At 48.2% G+C, this 25,640-nt stretch overlaps 1 protein-coding gene across 1 annotated transcript in view; it reads left to right on the top strand.

The window, feature by feature from the left end:
* The first annotated feature begins 7,900 nt into the window (after positions 1–7,900).
* Positions 7,901–25,640, top strand: part of LOC144161990 (uncharacterized) — a 33,969-nt gene continuing 16,229 nt past the window's right edge. The window contains exon 1 of the mRNA XM_077692528.1: positions 7,901–8,143. Within this exon, the coding sequence (XP_077548654.1) occupies positions 8,142–8,143 (2 nt within the window). The 5' untranslated portion in view covers positions 7,901–8,141. The remainder of the gene's footprint in view (positions 8,144–25,640) is intronic.

Here is a 25,640-nt window from a genome sequence, read left to right as displayed (position 1 = left end):
CACGCAAACCAGGAACCCGTCTCCTGCGGAGACCACTAACGTAACCCAGGCCCCAGGAACGTACGCCATTGTCTACCCACCGTCCTACCCCTCTGGCGGAGTCCGGGGCGGCGCTGCCCATCCGGGCGTTCCCCAAGGTGCCGCGGTGTTCCACTCTTGGTCACCGGCCCTGGCGCCACACCCCGAGGAGGAAGATCACGGATACCAGAGCCAGAGGCTGCAGGCGTATTACGTGGGTGGAATGCCGGGATACAGCGCTGTCGGCGACGCCGTGCCCATGAACCGGCCACGGAGGTCATCGCAGGAGGCCATGCCAAGCATTCCTCGATCACCGCCGCCACCTTACCCATACCAGGGATACCAGCACTGAACAAGAAGATGTGGCTCCTTCGAACCCAGTGTTGGTATCCCTGGGGTCTTCCTTAGAGTCCTGGAGTCTTCCTTTATTGCTGAACGTTGCATCTCTAACCACGCATAGAGAGAGCAGAAGACTATCTTTCAAAGACTCATGTGTTAAGGCACCGTCGGCGACTAAAACTAAAAGTAAGGGGGGATTGGTTGTGATTAACGTACATCCAGGCGGGATACTGAAATTCTGTCTTCACACGCGTCCTCACATCCGTACGCTTCGATAACAATACTCAAATCCATCCATTCGATATTACCTAGCAAAAATGATTATCGACTCTTCTCGTCCGGACGTCACTGCGACTCAAATTTACAAAACCCGTCCCTCCCTATCCACGATCTTCTACGCTCAGCCTTTGATTTTAGTAACGCTATTATCTTGTTCTTCCAAATGGAATAAACACAACGTAAGGAGATCGGTCTACGTTTTGTTTTATGTTGTGAATAGCGAATGCCGTGGGACTCGCCACCATGACAAGTAACCACGCTTCTTTGTTGTTTTTTCAATGGCCACAACAGCGAAGCAAGAACACCACTCGCTGGGTTGTCAAATTTGGTTTTAGAGAGTTGGGGTAATCCTTAAAGCGGCGATGACAGCTACAAACGACATCCAGTGACAAGAAAGGCGGCAAATGTGACGAGACAGCTTACCTGAGAGGAAACGACGCAGACGAGCGAGCGACGTTCAGGGGCAAGCGCCAAACGAAATTAGCCGTCTTCAGGTGGCAAAGTTGTTCTCAAATACCGTAAAAACCCGCGTATAATACGGACCCGCGTATAATACGAGGTGTAATTCGGGGACATCAAAATCAGAAAAAAAAATTCATCCCCATATAATGCGAGGTAAAGAGCACAGAAAACGTTTATTTGCACTGCAGTTACCTTTAAGTCATTGTCAGTTTTCGCTGGCACTGTCTCCCGACGTCTGTTCAGTCATCGTCAGGTTCGCTGCCGCTGTCTCCTGAAGTCGCCTTGTTGGAAATGTCTTCCCACAGAAAGTGGTCCTCAGTGCCATCAAGGGCGTTCGGGATGCCGCATTTCTTAAAAAAGTGACTGACGAGCTCCTCAGGGATGCTGGCCCACGCATCCGCGATCCAGCCACAAAGCACCGCTGGAGAAGCCCGCGTCCGCCATCCGGTAGCTGTCACTTACGGGTCTCCTGACCTCATCCACTGTTGGTAGCAGGACCTGATGCAGTCTTTGAAAGGCTTGTTGATGCAAACGTCTAGCGGTTGCAGCTGGGATGTCAGTCCTCCTGGAATGACAATGAGTTCGGTGCGGGGTTCGCGCAACAACTTCTTCACGGAATCGGCCAGCCGGCAGCGAAAGGCGTCCAACACGAGCACTGACGGGAACCCCAAACAGTGCTCCAGGCCGCCGACACCATACAGATTTTATCCCGTCAAGCACCAGTTGCTTTCTCCACCCGCGAATGCTGCCTTCGGTGACGCCGAACTGCCGTTCTGCGGCGCAATTCCTGATGGTCTCGGCACATAAAATAACTTTTCTGTTAATTGCAGCCGAATACTGCCGTCGTGCACCCGACATCGTGATAGACTTGCGGTGAACGTGCCGATCCATCAAAACAATCAAAATGGCGCCGGCTGAGAGAAGCAGCAGCCAGCTAACGGCACCGCAAGATGGCGCACCGTCCGCTGAAACCGAAAGTGCAAATTTTCGGCTGAAAACTTTGGGATCCACATATAATACGAGGCACAAATTTTACATAGTAAAATTTGGAAAAAAATCTCGTATTATACGCGGGTTTTTACGGTACTTCACCGCGAAGTCGAATACGACAGACATAACCGAAGACGACGAGGGGCCCAATTAATCATAATAACTGAGCTTCTTTAACGGCACACCACAGTAAACAATCGCCGAAAGACGGGTCACGGGGTATCTGTTCCGGAATCCGGCAACGCCGCCGCGCGCCGTACTCAGCGTTCCGGCCATTGGCAGGGAGTTGCGTAAACAAATTAAAACGACAACAATAGATAATTGCCTCTTTTACTGAATATAACAATCTTTAAGTTTATTATTTATTGTCTGTATTATAATAAAGAAACTTAGATATTTAAAGTTTACAAACATGAAACGCGAACTGAAGCTTTTGGCGCTCGATTTGAACGTTTAAAAAAAGCAGCAGATGGTAAGATAACACTGCGCAATGAAATTTGGCAGTGTTGTAGTGCAAGTAGTCGTATTAATATTTGGCGTCTGTTGATTTAGCGCCCGATTTCATGCCCCTCCCTCCCCAACTTTTGTTTTCTTTTGATATCTGCTTTGTACTCCAGCGTTGTTTGTGCAGGAGAAACTAGGTTGTCTGTTTATTGCATTTGTACACATTATTGACGGTCGCTAACAATAATAATGGAATAAAATTATGATTGCTAGTACGTTATAACTCCACTGAGCGACGATAATGACTGTTGTCAGAGGGGCTATGATTGTGCTGGTAGGATAGGAGAGGAACAGGGAACGACGGAATGATGATACAGATGCCACAGTTCAAGGTTGTGCTGTGCTCAGTGCAAGGCTGTGCAAGGGGGAGTGTTATTGTGTCGATGTTCGTAATAAGCGAGGGCTGATATGTTTTCCTGTTTGAACGTCGGTGCCGTTGCTGCTTTTTATTGAATTTGGCAAAGAGAGATCTTATCGTAAACGCCTTCATTTTTGGTTGTATACTGTTCCATTTGTTTTTTTTATTTTTCGTTAGTGAAACAAGATTTTAATGAACAGTTAAAAAATGATTCAATGCTTGTTTGTTTATCATAAAATGCGAACCCATCATTCAGAGACTGCGCAGATTCGCGTCAGCAGTGTTACTGCATAATTATACGAGAACTAATTCTTAGGTAAATTCAATTTCGTTGAAGACATCGATGCCTGGCGTAAAAATTTTATTTATGGGACTACAAGAGTCATTTAGTAGCGTTCTCCTCCCGTATACCCAAATATCGAAATAAACTTTGTGATGCAAATAAACCTTGTGATGTAGTGCACAGTGGGATCTAAACATTAAGCATGTTTTGTGCAATTTTGCACCTTCTACCAGCATATTCGCACCCTTTGTTTTAATACCCAAAACATAGGGTGCTGTGGTGAACACCCTAATCGTCCATAAATACCAATCAGCACCCTTTTCGGCTGCTGTTGCACCCTTTTAAACGACTGTTTACACCCTTTATTTTGAAGTACCCTCATGTTAGGGTGCCAGAGCTAAATTATGGTCCTTAAAAGGTGCAAAAAGGGTGTAAAATGTTAAATGCACCCTTTCCGCACCCTTAAGCGTGCAAAAATGTTTAGTGTGTACACGGAATTACCTTACACTAACAATTTAATGGAAGCTGATAAGTGTGCCCACTGTTTAAACTGCTTTCTGTGTACACGGGTCCGCACTTTGAATTTGAGATATAATATTTCGACGCACTTACCCCATTGCAGGAGGGCCGAACGGCGTGTGTGATAATCGCCTTCCCTCAAGACCGCTTTAATCTGATGTTTATAGGTACCATGAAAAACTTCCCCCGGAGACGACACAAAACAAATAGCACTTCACCACGTTATTCTGTCTCTCAAATACAAAACGCTCAAGAAATATAACAAAATTCGACACCCTCATTTTGGCTTCCATGTCAAAGGCAGCGATGACTCACAGTGTCAGTTGCGTGTAATCGTGGTATACGTTTCATGGAGCACGCCTTCATAGCAACAACGCTTTAATAAAAGTCATCTCAACAAAAACCGGCTCCGCGTAAAAATACAACCGCCCGCGTAATTCGAAACCTCATTAACAGAATTTTCCAAACTTTCGCCCGACACTTTGATTACCTAAGAAGTGAACTCGCGACGTTCGGTATGTTGCAATGGTTCATTTACAAGTTACAAGTTACACGCTCTCATCTTCCCCTCCGTTAAAATTGTCTCGACGCCCTTGAACTTCAGCATTCCGAGAACTTACGCAACGTATTCCTAGATGGTCGTTTGTTCATTTATACCGCGTCTTAATCATTGGCTGCATTATTTAGGTCGGGGCGCCGATTTTATCCCCATTCAACCTGTGTAGTTCCTCTCTTTGTCCTGCGTTTTTCTGCGGTTTCAGTAACAATGTCTTTATACCAACTTGCCAACTTGTCGGTGCTCCCGTTCAGATCGTTAGCTCCGCATTAATTTATAAGTTCACCGGAGACTCATTATTTGGGTGCACCAGCAATTTCACCAACAGAAACAATTGCGTAAACACAGATGTGTGGCCAAATCATTAGTTTTTTTTTTTTTTTTTCAATAACGGAAAGGTGCAAAACGTTCACGTAAAACGAATGTCTGCTTTGTAAAGGGCATTTTTAAACCCTGAATGAGTACAAGCTCACTCGGCCTAACGAAAGTTTAAGGCGGCAGCCTTAGGTGCCTTATTCTGCGAAAAACCGCCGCCGCCGCCCGCCCGCCCGCCCGCCCGCCTGCCCGCCTGCCTGTCTGTCTGTCTGTCTGTCTGTCGTCGTCGTCGTCGTCGTCGTCGTCCCGTCAAGAAAATGGCTGCCGGTGTAACGAGTAAAAGAAAAACACACGTGTGACCGGTGGGACTCGTACTCCGGTCTCCACATCGTTCTTTTTGACGATGTAAATAAAACTCACTTTGACTTTGACTTTGACTAGCCCAATGCTCTACCTGCGCTATATTTTAAAGACGATAGTCTTTCTTGGTTACTTAAACGCGGAAATTGTGGTCTCCCTGTATGTCTGCCCGTATGTCTGTCAGTAACTCGATTCAGCCGCCCGGCCAAAGTGATATAGAAGATGCACAATAGGTTTATATACCCACAGCCAAATTTAAACGTCCAATGCGGTGGAAATGTTCATACTTGTCAACACTGTTGAAACAGAACAAGACATTACTCAAATATGAGGCAGAAATTCAATACATAAGTGATATTTGTAGTGTTCCTTTATAAAATGGATGCTTGATCAAATGAAATACCACTTCCACTGCAGAGAAAAAATCACTCCGTCGCCTGCTGTCGCCCGAGCCACTATAGCTTCTGGCGGCATTTGAAGAACTCAAACGGCAACAGTTACGAAAGGTTCCACTAGATAGGTTCCACGTTCCGTTTCGAACGCACGTGGAGAAGGGCAACGTGGCCCTGTAAAGGTTGAAGTAGGGTGCCTCGATTTACGCGCGTCTCCGCCGTACGGCAGCGCTGGCATCGAGACACCCGGCCTGGAGCGGTTGAACGCGGTGAATTTAAATTGACTTCAGCAAACCTCCGGCGTGTTTACCTTGGGAGGCGTGGGACGGGAGAAGAACAGCATGAGAGGTGAACGGGAAAGCAAATGGGGGGGGGGGCATTAACTTGGCAAATGTCGACGAAAGACTATAGTCATTTGTCGACATTTGCACCGAAAGGAGCAGATACTTTTATTGGTGGGCTTCTGCACAATAGCGAGAGGAAACACATTTCAACACGAGAAAACATTACATACAGTGTCGCAATCCGGATCTTCCGAGTGGCGTTACTCACACGCTGCAAGCGGTGTTGCAAAAGTTGTTGTCGTTGCTGTTCCTCTCTTCGAGGCACTTAACCACTTCGGGGATTCGGGGAGGGAGTAATCTCGCTTCACAAAATTCACAAAACTATGAATTGGAAACGGAAAAGCTGTAGAATAGTGCGTGCAGCGTAACACCTCGTCGTGATGGCACGTGAGTAGACCAGGTGCACAGAAGCCGCGCAGAAACCTGATTTTACGGAAGTTGTAGCGTGTTCGAACGTGATTGGTGACGTAATTTGCGCCGTAAGGGGAAGAAACGAAAACGAAGAAAGAGCGACAAATACGGTGCAGGAGGAAAGGATCCGGTCCAAGCAATTCACGGTAAAGAACTACGAAATGAAAGCTAAAAAAGAGACGCAAATACGATGAAGCAGTAAAAAAAAAAAAGTTAGAAAGTACCGCCAGCTTTCGCCTTTAAGGCACGTTAAGTCGGCCGAGCAATTTTATTAAGACACAGCGGATCTTCTGTTGTAGCCACCATTTAAAATTCTCCGTACGGGAGCGAAAACACATGCAGCGTTGAAGCGAGACCAACATTTCCTCCTGTCGCCCGAACTGAAAGGCGTGTATTGAAGTATCCCATTTCTATGCTGCCATATCCTAATTGCGAAGCGGACGGATACTTGGATTAGAAAAGTCGTTGTGATCGTCCGTTTGTAACATCCAAGTTGAATCGTTAGTCGGGACTTTTGAATCTGAAAGGCTCCGAAAATACGTTGAGAAGCGTCATCATGCTGAACACTCACTCACTTTTACGTCGCTACTCGAAAGACGATGGTGATGGTGGTGGTGTCGACGATGATTGATTTGATTGATTGATTGTGGGGTTTAACGCGCCGACGCAAAGCAGGCGATGACGCGCGCCGTGGTGGAGGGCTCCAGATTAATTTTGACCACCTGGGGATCTTTAACGTGCGCCGAAATCTCGAACACACGAAGGTTTTTGCTTTTCGCCTCCATCAGAAAAGCGGCCGGGAATCGAACCCGCGACCTCGTGCTCAGCAGCGCAACGCCTTAGCCACTGAGCCACCACGGCGGGTCGACGATGAAGACGACAATGACGATGATTGTGTAGTGGCGGCGGCTTCACCCGCTAACAGCGCCACTGTCATCATCACATCCGGGTCACCAATTAATGTGGGCGCCGATGTGGTCGTGCGGCTGACCCTACATTCATTTGCAGAGGAGAATTCGATGCCAGCAGAAGCCCCGCGAGTCAAAGAACACCCCGGCTTCAGCGCTGCTCGGCCGCATTCCACGGGCGCTCCCCGACTCGCGGGGCTTCTGCTGCCACCGAATTCTCCTCTGGAAATAAATGTAGGGTCAGCCGCACGACCACATCGGCGCCCACATTAATTGGTGACCCGGACGTGATGATGATAGTGGCGCTGTTAGCGGGTGAAGCTGCCGCCACTACAATTGTGATGATGACGGGTACGAGGAGGAGGATGACGTCGAGAAGGATGGAGGAGGATAAGGAGAAGTTGGAGGAGGAGGAGGAGGAGGAGGAGGAGAAATTAACTAATGGAGAGGTAGGCAGTATAATCGGTGGTAGAGCCATGTTTGCTACCCTGGCCCCTGTCGCAAGAGAGGCACTCAGGTTGGAAGAATAATGATAAGTATGTCGGATGCAGGGGCGTAAGGGAGAGGACGATTTTTAATTGTCGCTCCCGCTGTTACCGTAGAAAGGTTAGGCGCGGCTGCACCGATAATCCAATGTTTCGCCTCTGTTATAAAAGCATAATTATCGTCCCTGAATCGAACCTAAGTTCAAGCACTGCATTATTGCGTTCGGCTAACTTATTTCTGGAAATGCTGGCTTTGTTGCTGCCACTTCCGGCAATAAATGAGCTATATTGTTTTGGCCCCAGCGCAGGCAAGTTCTGATAAACCATGCCTCAATGCGGGCGCCAGCGCCTTTGTCCTTACATGTGTTCGGGCAACGGCATCGTATAAGTGCTAGTAATAGCTCTCGCAAGCCGCACAGGAAACGATGTTGGAGCATACCACCCGTCGGGTCGCCAGCACGTTCACGTGCGTTGTTTTCAGCGTATCGTACATGGCCTGATAAGACTACCGACTTCTTTACTGGCGACAAACACGGGCGCTGGGGTCACGATACGATACGTGCATCTACCGCAAGAGAGGCGCCAGCTGGGAACGCACAACGGTTCGCAGGCGAAGAAATGTAAGTTTTGGAAGCCGCCTTACTGCACGGTTGCGCCTTATAAGTGTTTCACTTGCACTTATAGGTCGAATACAAGGAGAATGAGCTTTCTATCTGTCACGTTCAAGTTTTCAAGGTTTGGTCATTATACCGAGGCTACGCTGGTGCTATAAAGCGTGCTGTGTAGAGGTTTATGAACCACCTGGTGACCTTAAACGTGCACCGAAGTCACGTGCCACAAGTGTCTTAGTATTTTGCCTTCATCAAAAGAAAGGAGCAATTGCAAGCTTTGGAGACTGCCTAAATGCGCGGTTGCGTCGTATACTTGCTTAACTGTATTAACCAGTCCAACGTAACGATTACAAGCGTTTGAGTCTGCCTAGTTGAGGTTTTCTGGTTTTGCTTTTGCGCCAAAGGAATGCGGCTGGGCTCTGAAGCGTGCTCTATGAAAGTCTGTACATTGAGTTAGACCACCTGATGAGCTTTACCGTGGGCAGATGTCACGTCCCAATGCGTTTTTATTATTCGCCTCCATAAGAACGGTTGCAGCGGCTGGCATTCCAACCTGCGCCTTAGTCAAAGAACCACCGCGGTGGCGATCGGTCTCGTAAATAGTCTAGGACACTTTCAACGCGTCATTGATCGCCGTTCGTAATGCTAACTTACTTCTTTATGCTCGTGTGCAGACGCTAGGTAAGCATTTTTAATGTTACCGCAATAATGTAAACAGCCCTGCAGGTGTAAGAAAACGTAAATGTAAACATATTTGATGAATATTTTATAGGAGCTACTTTGAGTTATTTAACTTCGAGACAATCTCGTGTATTACCAGATCTCTCAATCAACCTTCAATTCGCTCGTTTACTCTCTAACTCGACATAAAAACCATATTTCCGGGAAATATTTGGTAGCGCTATATGCCACAACTAGATGAAATTGTTTAGTTCCAAATACATTACAATCAACCTTTTACCAAAAAAGTTTATCGCGGTAACGCTTATCCCTGTAGTCAATGTATAACTAATTTCAAGAAATTTATTTTCGTCGATAAACCACTCAATCAATGGCCCCGAAGGCGTCGTCAAGAACTTGACTGTGTACGATTTAACTTTTTTTAAGAGCGAATGCTCTTTATAAGCGACCCCAAACCATCCACCGCCGGCGGCGGCGGCGGCGGCGGCGTCGGCGGCGTTGGCGTCCGCAGTGCTCCTCTACATTTAAAAAAGAAACAGCATCCGGCGCCAGGTTTCGATCCGAGGACTTTGCGGCCGCAGCGCGACGCGCTACCGACTAAGCCACGGAAGCCACGCTGATATCAGAGTGAGTAACGCGCCTTATATCTTTAACGCATTCAAACTACGTCGTCAGCGGCGTGCGTTGGCGACTCAGCGGCGTTATAGCGGCTTGATAACTGCGTGGTGTACACGTGATACTACAAACCCGATGGAAGAGATGGAAGAGAAGGCGGTGGGCTGCGGGGGCCGAGCGCAAGCGCCGCAAGCGGGCCGACAACCGTGCATTCGCACTTTCACATTCTCCCCCTCGGGGAAATGCGGGGGAATTTTTGTCTGTGTAGAAGTTCAGCTTTGTAGCCGAGTGCTGATGTAAGCGTTGATAAAATGAGTGGAAAACAGCGAATTACGACAATAACTACGTATAAGTTCTATTCACTGAAGAGGCACGCATGCAGGCAACCATATGAGTGTGCCGTCGCTGGTTACGTCGGGCTCCGCGGCATGGCGGTACTTGTCCGTACTGAGCGCACGATGTGTGTTGGGCGTCTTCTAAACTCTACCTTACCGAACGCAAAGTAATGCCTCGGCGCCGATGTGAGTGCAATTAATAACATCGCTGTTGACACTCCCGTTCAGAATCGAGCTGAAATGGAGCAGACGACGTGCGGCGTGTGGGTGTAATGGCACAAGCCGCGCCACGTCAGTGGCCGTTCCCTGTGTTGCCAAGCGAAGAACTTTACAGCTACTTTTCAGTGAATAGCACGTATATCCAACCGGCGGGTGGTTGTAGGCGAGCAGTTGGACGTGTCGCACTCCTACACTTCCAAGTAATCATTGCTGACGCAACAGAGGCGGAGGTATACCTGTACTTTAACGTGGACACTCAATCAGGGAAGAGGACGCAAAAGGTGACGACAAAATAGAATATTACAGGGGAAAGCATACAACGAAAGGCCGTTAGAAAAGAAAATAAACGAAGCAGCGAAGGTTACGTCGGCATAAAAGAAGGTAATAAAAATTTCGTTTAGAACGTAAAAAACAGGCAACCAAAATAATCTTTAGGATAACACTATAGGGAGTGCGTTGCTTATTGGGGCCAAAGCTGGCTGCTTCCCGACAAGGAGTGATGTGAGCGAATACTGGCGACACGGTCGGGCATGAGTATGCTCTGCAGAAACACAACAAATCAAGCACATTGTAATGGAATGCCAAAGTATCTGATCAGCCCGAAGTGTGAGGAAAGTGCTTATGCTATACGGACGACACGTGCGTGTTATGTAGCAATGCTAGGGCCTCGACCGCCCACTTACTCTGGGACTGTGAAATGTGACCTAACGAGGCGGCAACAAGGACAGACCTACCGCCGTGGATCCAGGAAGCAGTGCGCAGTTGTGACAAGGACACCCAACTATCAGCCGTCCAGCAGGTCCTGGCGGCCCTCGAAAAGCAGCACCGGAGAGAAAGCTGCGGGGCGACGCCCTCCCTTATGGGGCAGCTGCGTCCAACCCCGTAGGGAGTAGCGAAGGTGTGGTCCGAGTAGGGGTGACGTCGGGATCGACGAGTGGCTACGTCCGGGCGCTGTGTACGCACTGTGTCTGTTGCAGGCACTCAACAAAGTTTTTCTTCCTTCCTTCCTTCCTTATACTATAAACACAGTATCAGAAAGACTGTTAGCTGAAGGAGAACCATCAGCCAAGTCAGAAGCACGATCATAAATTCGCGATCACTTCTACTGTATAAAGAACGCAGTCGCTAGTGATTTGCTAATTGTGGGGGCTCGGGGAAACTGGCCGCAGGATCGTTATTGAAGAAATACTCAGTAAAGCTGCACGTAATTGTGTGGTTGGACCAATAAAAAGCCTGTACGAAATGCAGGTTTAGTCACAAGATTCGTATACGTACTATTTTCTCAACGGCAATTATAGTGTTTGGTTGAGTGGTCTAGAGCGCTGTATGTAGCACGCCTCATTATGGAGGTCGAAATCCGATGCGATTTTTTGTTAATTTGTCGTATAATGTTATCACACCGCATTAACGATTCTGCACTGGAACCTTCGTTGCTGCACAATCAAGTTGGCAGATTGCGTGCAGACAGACACTGGCCCGCTGGCGAGTTCTCGTTGGCGTGGTATTGCCATAAGCACCGACAGCTTGAGGGCACAGTGCCGAATTAGCCGGCAGTCGGTCTGGTGTAAACACGCCTATTACGACACACGGACAATCCGGGCAAGCTCGAAAGGTGGGGGCGAAGTAGCTCGCCGTCGAACGTCTCCGATGAATGGACGACGTGCAGCCACTGCGTACGTCTGGGCTGCTAAATGGTACGATGCTATGGTGGCCATAATGATACTAAGCGGTGCTGGCAGGCTTATCTGACCAATTTTGCAGCCGAAAGCTTGGCAGACGCGCAGTATGCCGATTCCTGGGATATCGAGAATGCGCGACCAACGATAACGTCCGATGCCAAGCCTGTTGTTGCAGGTAACCGAAACCGAAACTGACGTCGACAATTGTTAACAAAAACACCAAGGACATTCGGGCACATAAACTTGTTCCCAATAGCACAAAAGTTTCTTCAAAAAGAAAAAATAATTGGCACAGGCGCAAGTGCGCATCCATGAGTTTTAAAAGCCTCGACACCGTCCAATGAGATGACCAGAACAGTTTGCATTATTTTGCGCCCCTGCTGTGGTTGCAGCGTCCAACGCCAGACTTCACATAGTATTCCTCCTTCTTTTAAGCCTCTTAAATTAAATACTGCTTCATCGACCCGATAAACGATACAATGTACGTGTATATGAGCCCGTCTATGCAATGTAAACGCAAACAGATGTTTTACGAATTCACTGCAGTGTCCCTTTAAGGGGACTCAGCTGTTAACATTCCTATGGTACTTCCTACTTCATGGCCCACGGTCTTAAAAACCATCACGCACCAGTAGATCCATGAAAATGCTTTAGACGGCGTAGTTCACTTATTTTGGAAGTACGCCACTTCTTTACTGAAATAAATAAAGAACTCTCTCACTTGCTAGACAGCTAGTGCCATCTAGTGAAAGCTGGATAAACCAAATTGTGTGTCTTGTTTAATTTTTATTTCAGTAAAAAAAAAATGATACATTTCTGAAATAAGCAGACTAGGCCCTTGGGACCTAGTATCTGTAAAAAAATGTGTATCTGTAGACAATGCTTTTTAAACTTGGTAAGTCCCATGAGAATGTGATCAGTTGAGTCTTCCTTAAGCGGAGATTTCCTGCTTCGCAATGAATAATAGTAAAAAGTGATTAGACTATTGTTGGCGAAGAACCAGGGACGGGGCTTATCAATGCCCATCACATGAAAATTTCATATGCAAATAAACGCCCAAAACCCCACACCATATTAACGTTGCCCACCGTAGCGTAGCACTCCGACGAAACCTCTCAAATCGAAAGATGCCTTCGTTCCTGCAGCGGGCATAAATAGGTCAAATAATCAACCAATTAGGTAAATAATAATGACAGGCAGCTGTACAAAAAGAAAAAAATTACGGTCTCTTCCTTAAGAAAGTAAAAAGAAGTGTGAAAGCTTTCGCACCTCAAAACTGCGTCAAAAGTGCGCCAAAACCTTCGCTAAAAGTGCGTCCAATCGATCATCAAACCTTCAAAGACCCAAATCGCAAACGAAGAACGAACCCATATGAATATTTTCACCACACTAAGTAAACGCATGCAGATCTATCTATGAGATAAAGGTGTAGTATTGTACTGCCTCTTCCTCCTTTTTCGAGATTTTGGAGTTGTGATACAACCGTTTTGTCACAATGGAAGCACGCTTTCACACACACGCCGTGTGGACAGGAATCTTATCAGAGCTCTTGGGTCTATCAACCTGCGTATGAGGAAATGCCTTAGTTGTTTGACAGCACGCCGCCGCTCTCACTAAGAAATATTTTGCTTTAAAACACACAGCATCTACTGCACGGCTGTTTATATAGTCCTGGTAGCTGTCCGAGCTTATCGGTATGCCGGTTGTTGCGTCCGCGCCTTTATCGCAGTGAACCCGTCTGTACGATACGCACCCGCCGCGGTGGCTCAGTGGCTAAGGCGTTGTGCTCCTGAGCGCGAGCTCACGGGTTCGATTCCCGGCCGCGGTGGCTGCTTTTCTGATGGAGGCGAAAAGCAAAAACGCCCGCGTGTAAGAGGTTTCGGCGCACTTTAAAGATCCCCAAGGTGGTCAGAATTGATCCGGAGCCCTTCACTACGCCGCGCCTCATCGCCTGCGTTGCGTCGGCGCGCTAAACCCCGCAATCAATCAATCAATCAATCTGTACGATGAGCTTTGCGCCTAACAGCGCAAGGCCTGCGTAAGCATCCGTTAATTCATTCGGAGAACCCAGAGGGAATGGTGCAGACAAGAGGCGCGCCGCAGCCATGCGTTCCGTAGAAATCATAAAAACTGGGATTAGCGCTTTAAAGAACAGGACACACGTAAGAGAAAATGGACAGGACTGGCGCTACGTAAGAGAAAATGGACAGGACTGGCGTAGCGCCAGTCCTGTCCATTTTCTCTTACGTGTGTCCTGTTCTTTAAAGCGCTAATCCCAGTTTTTATGATCATGAACCAACTAGCCCAGCAACAAGTTTTACTAAGCTATCGTTCCGTAGAAACATTTTACCATTTCTCCCGAAAGAAAATTTCGAGAAGCACGAAACCTTTATAACATCGAAAGTGCGTCGAAACCTTCAATAGAGTGCGTCCAATCTTCCCTCTAAGTGCACACTATTGGTCGCCTAACCTTCAAAGACCCAAATCGTTAACGAAGATCGAACCCATGCGGCGATTTTTCGCCCACTAAGTTAACACATGTACGAACAATCTAAATGTATACCGATACGTCCTTTGTGAGATTAAAGTATACTATTGTACTCTTCATGATCGATTCGAGTATTGTCGAATCTGTAATTGTTCCTTTTTCGCGATTTTGAAGCCTCGAGACAACTGTTTTGACACAATCGAAGCACGCTTTCACGCACACGCCATGTGTCCATAGACTTTATCAGAGCCTTTCGGTCAATAAACTGGTCTATGGGCAAATGAATTATTTCTGACAGAATGCTATCAATCCCACAAAGAAAGCTTCTGCTTTCAAAAATGAAGGAGGCTTACACTCAGCCGTAAGACTTGAAAGTAGCGAAGCTGTATGCAAACCTTCACGACCATCACGAAGGTTTAAGTCCATGATTGTAGACGATTTGCTCTGCCGCAACGACCTTCAACCGTCGTGTGGTGTGTTTAGAATCTTTACTAGGACCATGGCCTGATGCCTGGCTTCAAAATAAGGTTGTTCGTGCCCTGAATGTGTTTTTTACCTCAACAGGAATAGTGACAAAGTATTAGGTGACATATTAGATTTTTGTCGTGACTCAGTGACCACCAACCCAGGAGGACATTTTACAGACAACTTTTAGTACTCACGAAAGTGTGGTGCACAGTGGAATAGTATAGCCGGGTCTATGACCCTGTATTGGTGAAATGGAGTAGCCGGGAGCAGATCCGCTTCCAACCTCTCCACTCAATAAACCAGTTAAACCACCACCACGACCTTCACTCCATCATTGTTGTTATAAGTGTGAGCTTTCATTTTTTTTTTTTTTGAAGTGATAATCATTGCACATCAACTTGGAGGGGCGTCTGCTATGAATTGTCTTTCTCGTTCTGAGCTAGTGTTGCCACGATTACGGCGACCACTGGAGTTCTTTTTTTTTTTTTTGCCAATCTTGGCCAATCTTCCTATGTGGATATGCTTGGCTTGACAAACGTGCACAGGGGACGCTGAGCGGTCGTCGCGAGGCACGTACACATGAGCGCAAGGCATTTGCTTGGTTTTGTGAACTGCCCGGCGGTCGCCACAAGGCCCGCGCTCACGGGCGCACGCTGGGCTATTTCTTTGTATTAGATCTCTTGCATCTCTTGCTCGGGGGGATGTCCCGCGTCCGTGCCCCGTCCGCAGCGCCTCTGGTGATTATTGTGACAGGATGCCACTAGGAATTGGCAAACAAAAGAATCCATCACGAGATAGCTTCGCGTTCAACCACCATCGTCATCTTAGGGGGACCGCTGAAGAAGAAGAAAGAGAAGGAGACAAAGCTGCGAAGAGGAGGGCGTGTACGTTGCTCTCAGCCGGTGCACCAACGTCAACAACCTTTACCTCACCAACGCTGACGGAGACTACCGATTCTACCACAGAGACGACAACATTGACAAGAACATGATGGACAGTTTCGGCGGTTCGAGAACCACCGTCTACTCACCGTAACGCAACAGTACTTGCGTGCCTTTGCCACCGGTGTGGACCCGGACGCGGGATTCCCTCTGGCGCTAGTAAAAACCAGATCACTCAACATAACTGCAACATAATGGAACCACACGGAACCCCCGTGATGCTTCGCATCGTCGTTAGGGTTCCACACGGGACGATGGTGTAATTTTTTTTTAACTGCGGGCGCGAAAAAGTACGATTTGCAAAAACAACTTCGCTGTTAAGAAGCGAATTGACAGCAAGCTTGCCCTACTCTGTTACGTACCTATTAACCTGTGTGTGTTTGTGAGTACGAAAACAGCAACGCAAGCGTTCCGCGCGACTTCCATCTACTCGTCGTTCTGAAAGCACCGGAAATTACTGCGGAGAACACGCGATAATGGGGACTGTTGGCAGCAGATAGCAGACATGGAGGTCACAACGTCAAAACAAAGTTAGTCAAGTGGGGCGTGATAAAAGTGATACAGGGATTATCCAAGCCGTCTACACCACGGAAACTGGACGTCGGGGCTGGATAATGAAGTGACCTGTAATTAAATCAGCGCAGCCTCCACAACAACGAAAACACGTGGCCACTTCGTTTCTGAAACAGTGCATGCTTATATCTTTGTTTTTGTGTGTATGGATGTCACCCCCTGTCTTTACTTCTCGTTCCGCCATTGAGTTAGTAACGCTGTACATTTGCTACGAAGTCGTAGAATACCCAGATCACTCCAAAAGCCTGCTATCTTCATTGCCAATTAACAGGGCTTGGATTATTGACACATTATCGTACATTATCGTAACAGCCTTGACACAGTTGTACATTAACAGCCTTGAAAGGAAGCGATTGGCCTCAATGGCTGATCGTAATGTAAATGCAGTAAATCTCGTTAATTCTAATTCGGTTAATTCGAACTTACAGGCAATTCGAACTGGCTCCCTGGTTACTGCACAGCCCTGTATATCTCAATGGGGGAAAACTCCCGATAATTCGGACGTGTCGGCATCCCGACCGATTAATTCGAACTGGAATCATTTGGTTTCTATTGCTCCTCGCAGAAGAAGTCGGCCCAGAGTGATTACAATGTGTTGCAAATACAAACCAAACCCAATTTCTGGAGATGCAAAACCACAAAACAGAAAAAAACCACTGAATGATCAATTAATTTCGCTCGCTGTTCGAGCTCCGTGAACATTATTTACGAAATCACCTGCCGCGTACGTGCAGTAGCACCTATAGTAGGGTATAACGAGTCCGTAGGTGGCTTTGCGTTCTGCGCGGGCGGTGTCCGCGATGTCTATTCATTCTAGCGCCCGCCCGATAATTCGAACTCCTTTTAATTGAGAACAATTTTATCGTCCCGTTCGAGTTCAAATTAACAAGCTTTTACTATATACCGTATTTGCTCGCGTAATGATCGCACTTTTTTTCCGAAAATATCATGGAAATTTACGGGTGCAATCATTATGCGAGGTAATTTTTCGGGAAAACGTTTCAGCGCAGAAATGCAAAATGCAGGTCAGAATGTTTACGATAAGTCTCATGAACATAATAAATGAAAAATAAATAATAATAATAACTAATAATAAATAAAAACAATAAAAACTCGACTGACCACCGAATGACCACTGAGTGATGCAAAATGCTGTGTTTTCATTACGGGACGCGCCGTAATTACAGAATTACGGAACGCACCAGAACGAGTTTGCTGTGAGGTGAGAACAGGTCAACCAATAAGTTGCTGCTGCTGTCACAGTGTGGCACATCAAGACGCGGCTTTTTTTTATGATTACAGTATGTTTTATTTGTGCAGTATGTTTTATCAGTACAGTATGTGGTTTTAGTGAGTTTCTTCCGCACCAATAATGAACTCACGCTTGCCGATATCGTTAATATCATCATGTCCGCGGCAATAACGTAGCCATGTCCGCTTTGAAAGAGGAGGAAACTAACGTAAGCACGACCATCGTCGTCTAGACTTGGCACCCATACGACATATGGCTGCGCAAGTTCAGGGTGCGATCATTGCGCGGGAAATAAAAAAAGTCATATTTTCACGACGAACTTCAGGGGTGCGATCATTACGCTTGTGCGATCATTATGCGAGTAGATACGGTATATCCAGGTTGTACAAGAACCTCACGGCCAAACATGATTGAGGCGTCTTAGTTCCCAGCTGGTGCTTCAAATTGCAATTTCAAACGTAAACCTGCACCGCAGCTGGCTATTACCTTGCGTGGAAGCTGCACTTGGGTTTAAAGCCCTCCATAGCGGAGGTCTATGGATTAATTTAGATCACCCTGATATCTTTAATTACCCTCCACCGGCCCCGCGACATATAGAGGACGCAGGTTCGTATCTCCGGCGCGGCGGCCGCTTTTGTGATGGAGGTGACTATCAAAAACGCCCGTGGGTTCAGATTTCGGTGCACGTTAAAGGTCCCCAGGTGTTCAAAATTAATCGGGAGCCCTGTGTAGCGACGCCTGTGTAGCGTCGGCGCGATAAACCTAAGCGGAAACAATCGCGACATATGGCCGCTTTAATGCGAAAGCACTCAAGAGCCCATTGAACAAAAAAAGCCAGCGTCAGCGTTGACATTGGCATCGGAAGCGTACGTGTTTCACTCAACTGCGAAGAGTTCCATTGCAATAGATCCGTTGTAATAAAAGCGCGAGCAAATGACCGCGCTCGTATAAGGAACGCCTGGGCATACACAGAACCGTGATTTAACGCGAAAAGTGCAGCTGTGGCTGTGAGGGCGGTGTTCGGCGGAAGCGACGTGATGTAAAGAACGCGCCCCGCTGACCTCACCCAGTGGGGCAGCAGTTAAAACTGGAAGGAGTATTCTGCGGGATTCCGTTATACAGTCATGATTTAGCCTACACAACTAGTAATAAGTCATTAAGTGTACTCGGAGCTTTCTTGTTCTTCGTCCGCATTAAAGAAAAGAAGTCCTCTGCTCCCTTGGCCTCAGTAACACAACCCCTTGCCCCACTTCAGCCACAGTGACGGGTTTACAGCTGTCATTTCTTTGCAAACACCGACTTGTGGATAAAATACGAATACGAAGAATCTGAGCGAGCCGGCACAAAGAGCTAGCAAACCACCCTTCCAGGCATGGTGCACCGAAATCCAATCCTTGGCCAATCCTCCACGTGGGTATGGGCGACGCATTGCGGCGTAACGGTTTTCTTTCGGTGTCTATAGAGTGGCGCCCGACTGTACTATTAGCCCCCACTAAAGCGACGTCCACCGGTGTTTCATAAAAAAAATGCCGTCTGCCGCTCCTTCGCTTTCCCTAACGTAACGTAACCTAACCTAGCGTAACCTGGCCTATACATAACGAACAAAATGCAATAATTTAAACCACCGAAAACTAAGCTAGACCATTAAAAACTGTACTAAAACTAAATATTAAAAATTGGCGAAGCTTGCACCAGCGGTGCATGGCTGGAGAAACAGCAGAAGTGTTTAAACAGCCGGCTTTATATGGAACGGAGGAGCGCATGTGCAGTGGCTTTCACATCTCTCCCAAATTTGTCCGTGTTAGCATTCGCTAGAACCGGCGGCCAAGCCCAATGCCAACGCTACGAATTAACCCAAAGGAAATGCTGTGCGGCAGGAATGCTTTATGCTTTAATTAAATACCATGAAAAAAAAGAAAAAAGAGAATGATAGCTCAATTGCATAGATGCCGGTATCACAGCGCGAGTGACCAAGGTTCGATTCCCTCCATGGGAAGCATTTTGTCTGTCCGAGATTTTATTTTCGTGTTGGACAACTTCCGGCCGATTAGAGAGCTCCCCTGATAAAATTCGTGTACCCCTCCTCCCCAAAAACAGGGGTGCACGTGAAGTTGGATCTCAGTGAAAACGAAAACGACCAGAATTCGATTCCATGGTGCATTATTGATCTCAAAAGAGAAAAACATACAGGGTGTATATACAGGAGGAAGGGCCGAAGTCAAAGACTGCAAGGGGACCTCCTATAACACAAGCATCAACAAGTGGCTGTTTTAACGTTACAGTATTATGTTGAAACAGAAAAAGCGGAGATATTACAAAACTGGGATTGCACAATTACAGTAAAAAAGCAAACAAAAATAGGGGAAAAAGACAAACAAAATGTGCGGGTAAGCTATTCTTGAAAGAATAAATATTTGAAGCACTTTTTTGTCAGGTGAAGCAAGCAGTTTCATTCGCAAAATTGACCGGTAATGACCGCAAAACGAAAACAAAAACACCTTTGCCAAAATCAAAAGGCAATGACCGTTATGAAAACGCACGACCATCGATCGAATAAAACGAAGCCCTTTCATTTCACCAAGCTTTACCGGAACGCAAATGCGATTATCGGGAACGTCTGCGTTGTTCAACGGCTGGATGCCGGATCGTCGCCAGGGCGAACCAGGCGCGGTCTACCCGCGCCGCACTAGAAGGTCAACTGCCAGACGAGAGCATTAGACCACACCTGCGATGGGGTGGGATTCGAGCGACGACTTTGATTGACTGCCATTGCGGCGGGATATAGCGTGAAATTTCTGCGTGTGCGTGCGTCAATGCAATCTGTGAACGGCGAGCGGTGAACGGCGAGACTGGTGGTGGGCAACGCATGTACAGTCATGCCAGAAGTTTCCTGGAGGGTTGAATGTACACATTGTACCTGGGAGATATCAAATCACACCAATTGCAACACCCACAACAGGGAATTCCACAAGGCTCCGTGCTTTCACCAACACCCTTCTACCTTGCTATGCTCAGAATACATAGAGCCTTACAGATAATTGGAAATATCGGACACATGATATACGCCGATGACATTACATTGTGGGTTAAAACAGGCTCACCAGGTGACATACAGGCTACGTTACAACAGGCAGTCGATAACATCAGTAAGGCAGCAGAAGAAATTGGACTACAGTGTTCACCGGAAAAGTCGGAGCTTCTTCTCATACATAACCCAAGATGGAAACCCCCACCCATTGTGATTAAAAACGGAGACGTCTCAATTCCTTGCAATAAGTTAATCAGGGTACTTGGACGCTACGTTCAAAGCGACAGGGAGGACATGCCACAACTCAGCACATACGTCGGCGAGGAGAACAAGTCCTGAAGATGATGCGCAGAATCACGAACAGACAAAATGGACTCAGGGAACAAGACCTCCTACGACTACGGCATGCACTTCTTATTTCGCACCATGCAGCATACACCAACTTTACTAAAACCCAAGAAGTAAGAATCAACGCTCTGATTAGAATGGCGACGAAGATTGCGCTACGCGTTCCGATTAAAGCCAGCACCAAGCGACTTCTTGAGACAGAAACGCGCAATGCGCTGGAGGAGATCGTAGCTGTCCACAGGTACAACCAACACCTCAGACTCCAAGCAACAGTTCCAGGGCAACAGGTACTTCAGTGCCTAGGGTACGCACCCCAGCAGCCTATTTTACGAATGGAACATCTCAACCCACGCACGGCCAACCTACTCAAAGTTGCACCCATACCAAGACACATGCATTGCCAACGCAACAAGGTCAGAAGGAGCATTCGAGCCAGATACCTCGATAAACGAGCAGCTGCGGACCCATTCAACAACCACGTACACACAGATGCAGCAATAACAGACACAACAGCAAGTATAGCGTATGCTGACCTCAAAGGAAAATTGGAGTACCAGCAGTGCATCGCCTCTATGAAACCCATCGGGGCTGAACTCACAGCCATCGCCACTGCCATTGCCCACCACACATTCAGCCCCACGAAGCACACGTACATATACACGGGCTCAAAAACCGCCTGTCACCAACTGCTAAGCATGGAACTGCCACAACCAATAGCTACGGCCATCAACAACAGCATCAAGGGAGCTGTAACAGTGTACTGGATACCTGGGCACAAAGGAATGGCAGGCAACGAAAAAGCTCATCAGCTGACCCGATAAGCCGCAGCCAGGGCTCCTGCCAACTTCGAACCAAATCAAACGCTCATGGTCCCAAGAGCACCTAAATTGAAGGAATACTCCACGGGAAGGAGGGCACTGCCACAGCTCTCTGACACGCTCACAGGACACCAAGCAACCCTAATAAGACTCCAGCTAGACTACGCAAGATATGGGGAGATCTGACACACCACCCCCTACTTGCTCCACCTGTAACGTCCTACTCGACCAAGATCACATCCTCTGGAACTACACAACCATACGCAACACTACAAACAAACCCAACAAATGATGAATGACTGCAACAAGCACCACCGAAGAGCAAATGCAACTGGCGGCGTACATCAGGCAGCGGCTTGAAGAATTACTAGAGGTCCTCTGGAATGTGAGGACTAAGCAGGCCTGCTTCATTTTTTTATTAAAAGCTTCTCTCTCTCTCTCTCTCTCTCTCTCTCTCTCTCTCTCTCTCTCTCTCTCTCTCTCTCTCTCTCTCTCTCTCTCTCTCTCTCTCTCTCTCTCTCTCTCTCTCTCTCTCTCTCTCTCTCTCTCTCTCTCTCTCTCTCTCTCTCTCTCTCTCTCTCTCTCTCTCTCTCTCTCTCTCTCTCTCTCTCGAGGAGCACGTGTGAAAGTTGGCACAGTCAACAAGCCAAGCCAAGAGTGTGACACGTCGTTGTTCGGCTCTTCGGTGTTTTAGAGGCGTTTTTACGGGCTTAAACCTTGGACCTGTTACCGACAGTGCTGTCACCTTGTCCAGTGACCCCTGGCACCTCCCGGACCGTTCAGTGACGACGCCCGAGGCGCTGATTGGGCCATCGGGCGAGCGCAGCATCATCATCGCCGAGCAGGCCTAGCGTCTGCCAGCAGCGCTGGCACTAGAGCTAGGCGCGCCGCGGTTGCCATAGCAACGCCAGCGCTACACTTGCTGTGCATGGATACGACGCTGCAACGGACAGTATGGACGCTGAAGCGAATCCTGCTGCCCCGGATCCGATGGAGGACGAGCCAATTGCTGCGACAGCAAATTGTGGCTTGACTAAGACCAAGAAGCGGTCATGTGATCAGCCATCGAACTCGCCTGCTACATCTACTCAGAACACGTCTGCGCACAAACGTGAACAAAGGAATCAAAGAAGAAGACGCACTGCGCCTGGTGCAGGTGTTCGTCGTGTGAAGCGTAATGTACTCCGCTCCGTACCTCCAGCTTACGAAGGCGAACTATGTGGCACTGAACCCGGCGATAAGGAAAGAAGTCAAGCTCGCCGTGGACATGCCAATCTACTCGTCCACATAGAAACTGCTGGACATGGGTGCCCACAACACGGCGGAAGAGGTGGAGGAAGCACACCTATCCAACCAGAGAATGAGGCTTAGCCGGACAGAGCACGGCCGGGACGTCCTACGCGAGAGAGGATGGGAAACTGAACAGCAACGGACAATGGAAACGCTCACCACAACGTGGAGAGACATCGTTAAGACGAAGTCCCTCCCCCGGACCATGCAGCAAAGGAAGAGCGACGAGAGACGCTTTGCACGAGCCAAGGCACTGGCTCGACAGCTCGAAGAGGACCCCGAGGTTCTCTACGCGGACGTCTCGCTTCCCAAGCATGGCACCAGAGAAACGGCGGGCGACACCACCATCGATAAGCTAGTCACCGGCGCGTCGATACGGACGATGAATCCAGCCGAAGCACAAGGAGTGGCCTTGGCCCTCGCACTCGCACAACCGGAACTAAGGACCGTGGTCACAGACTCCAAGACCGCCTACGCAAGCTACCTCATGGGTAAGATTTCTCCCGCGGCCCTAACGATTCTCGGCAAACGCAAATCACCGGGTCGGGCCGTCGAGCTCGTGTGGGTCCCGGCTCACTTGCAGGTGGAAGGCAACGCACTCGCCAACCACTTTGCCCGAGAACTGTCAATCCGGTTCTAGGACGAGCCAGAGCTGCCACGCCCCGTGACGAGTTACAAGGACATCTCCCAAATGTGCAGAAGCGACAGATGTTGGCTTCCCGGTCCGCATCCGCAACTTACCCAAAGGCAGCAAACGATCGCACGACGCACGCAAGCAGGGTCGCTAGCGCATCCCGTGCTCTTGCACAAGATGTTCCCAACAGAGCCTGACACTTCATGCTCGTTTTGCAGACGATGCGAAGGCACTCTTGCACACATCCTTGCCGAGTGCACTAAGCTCAAGAACCCCCCACACTCCCCAACCCTAACCCCCTAGAGCGATGGGAGACTTTGTTGTCCAGCCCCTACCTACCGATACAGCTCGCGCTGGCGGCTAGGGAAAAGGAGCTGCTGGTCACATATGGGACCTGAGAAGAAGGTTCCACCCCGTCTCGTTCCTGCGTGAACTGACCTTTAGTAAGGGCTCAATAAAAGTTTATTCTCTCTCTCTCTCTGGCCGTGCCTCTGCAGTGGATACGGTGACCACCGGGTTATCGCCGCTATACAAAGTGGCGATAAAACCACGTGAGTGCTTAAATATTACGACACTGCGAACCGTGACCCCCAAGCTATACTGGATTCATGCCTCCAAACCATGGGGTTCCAGGACTTCGCGATTTACCGCCCCACTAACAGCGTCTCTGTTTGGATGCGTTTGCTCACTGATGTTTATCATCTCTATGGCCTGAAGGAAACTCCTCTTCCTGGTCGCACCGCACTGCCCGTTCAAGCGTAACTGAGTTCGGGCTCAGATCTTCGTAGGTATGTAGTTTCCGGCTTCGACCCAGACAAATCCCCAGAGGTACTTGCGGCTACGTTTGCATGCCCTACTCACAAGATCTTGGAAGCCCGGTACATGGCCCGCAGCCGAACATGCCTTGACACCATTCAGGGCCCGACGTCTCCCCCCGCTCAGATTACATATTAGGGATGCATACTTCAATTACGCCCGTACAAGTCAGGCGTGTCATATTGCTACAGGTGGTTTCGGCCTGGCCATATGCGTTCCTCCCGTCCACATCCTGGATATGCCTCAATGAACTGCCAAGAAACTGCCAAATTTAAGTGTGGAATATGCAAAAAAGACAACCACGACGTCGCATTCAAGAACTGCCCCCTTAAGCGTAAATCTTATGAAACTCGTCGCAAGAACACTCGCGACCGCAAAGCGCCACTGCAAGACGGTTCCAACGGAGCGGTCACGACTTCTAACAGGTACGCCGTCCTGACTCCCACCGAATAGGAGTTTCCTCTATTAAGCATGATGGTGAGCGCGAAGATATTTTTGCGTACAAGGACGTAGTCAAGCAGGGCAAGGTATGGCGCAAACGTCAGGATCCACCGTATGAGTCAACTCTGGAAGCTCCCGGGTAGGTAGTGGAACTTGAAAAGCGGATTGCTATGCTTCAGGAAGAGGTCCGACGTCTTCGCCACCGAAGGACTCTACTGAACCGCTCTTCTCAACGCTCAGCAACAATTTGCACTCGGTCCTCTGCCCCTGCTGCACCTGTCCCACCTGGGTCATTGCTTGCTGGGAAGCTATCTCCGGTTGAGCTCATCCATTTTGTGGCGCAGCAACTGCAACAGCTCTCGTCCGTGTTTCTGACCCATTTGTCATCGTTGCAGTGATCCAAACGAACCACAAGTGCCTGCTTCAGTGGAACTGCCGAGGACTCTCGATAAGGCTGGGGAGCTTCGCTACCGCATGCTTATCGGAGGTCTCCCCGTTCGGGCTCTACTCCTGCAAGAGACCGTTTACGTAAAGTAACATATTTTAGCTTTTTTAGGAGACAACGGAGAACAACTCTTATTTTCGCGATCCGTAGGAAATCAATTATGTTTGTTATCCAGTTGCGCTACTCCTCAAACTTTCTGCCTTTTTTATCTACGCAGGCCATCTAAACAGGGTTGCCACCTTTCCACCAAAAAGACCAGCCCATCAGGGGAGGGGGAGGAGAGGGGCGTGGTATATAGAAGGTTAAGTTTGTGCTGAAAAATAAGGACGCTATGTTTTCTTGACATCAACAATTTATTGTAGTGTTTTCCTATAGAGAAATCAACACAACGTTTGTACTGCAAGTGATTGAGCTTTCCGTTATTACTCTGAATGC

This window comes from Haemaphysalis longicornis, unplaced genomic scaffold (genome assembly GCF_048455015.1).
Source record: "Haemaphysalis longicornis isolate Haplotype H1 unplaced genomic scaffold, Haemaphysalis longicornis Haplotype H1 scaffold_12, whole genome shotgun sequence".
Lineage (NCBI taxonomy): Eukaryota > Metazoa > Arthropoda > Arachnida > Ixodida > Ixodidae > Haemaphysalis > Haemaphysalis longicornis.
This window is presented reverse-complemented; position numbering and strand designations above follow the sequence as displayed.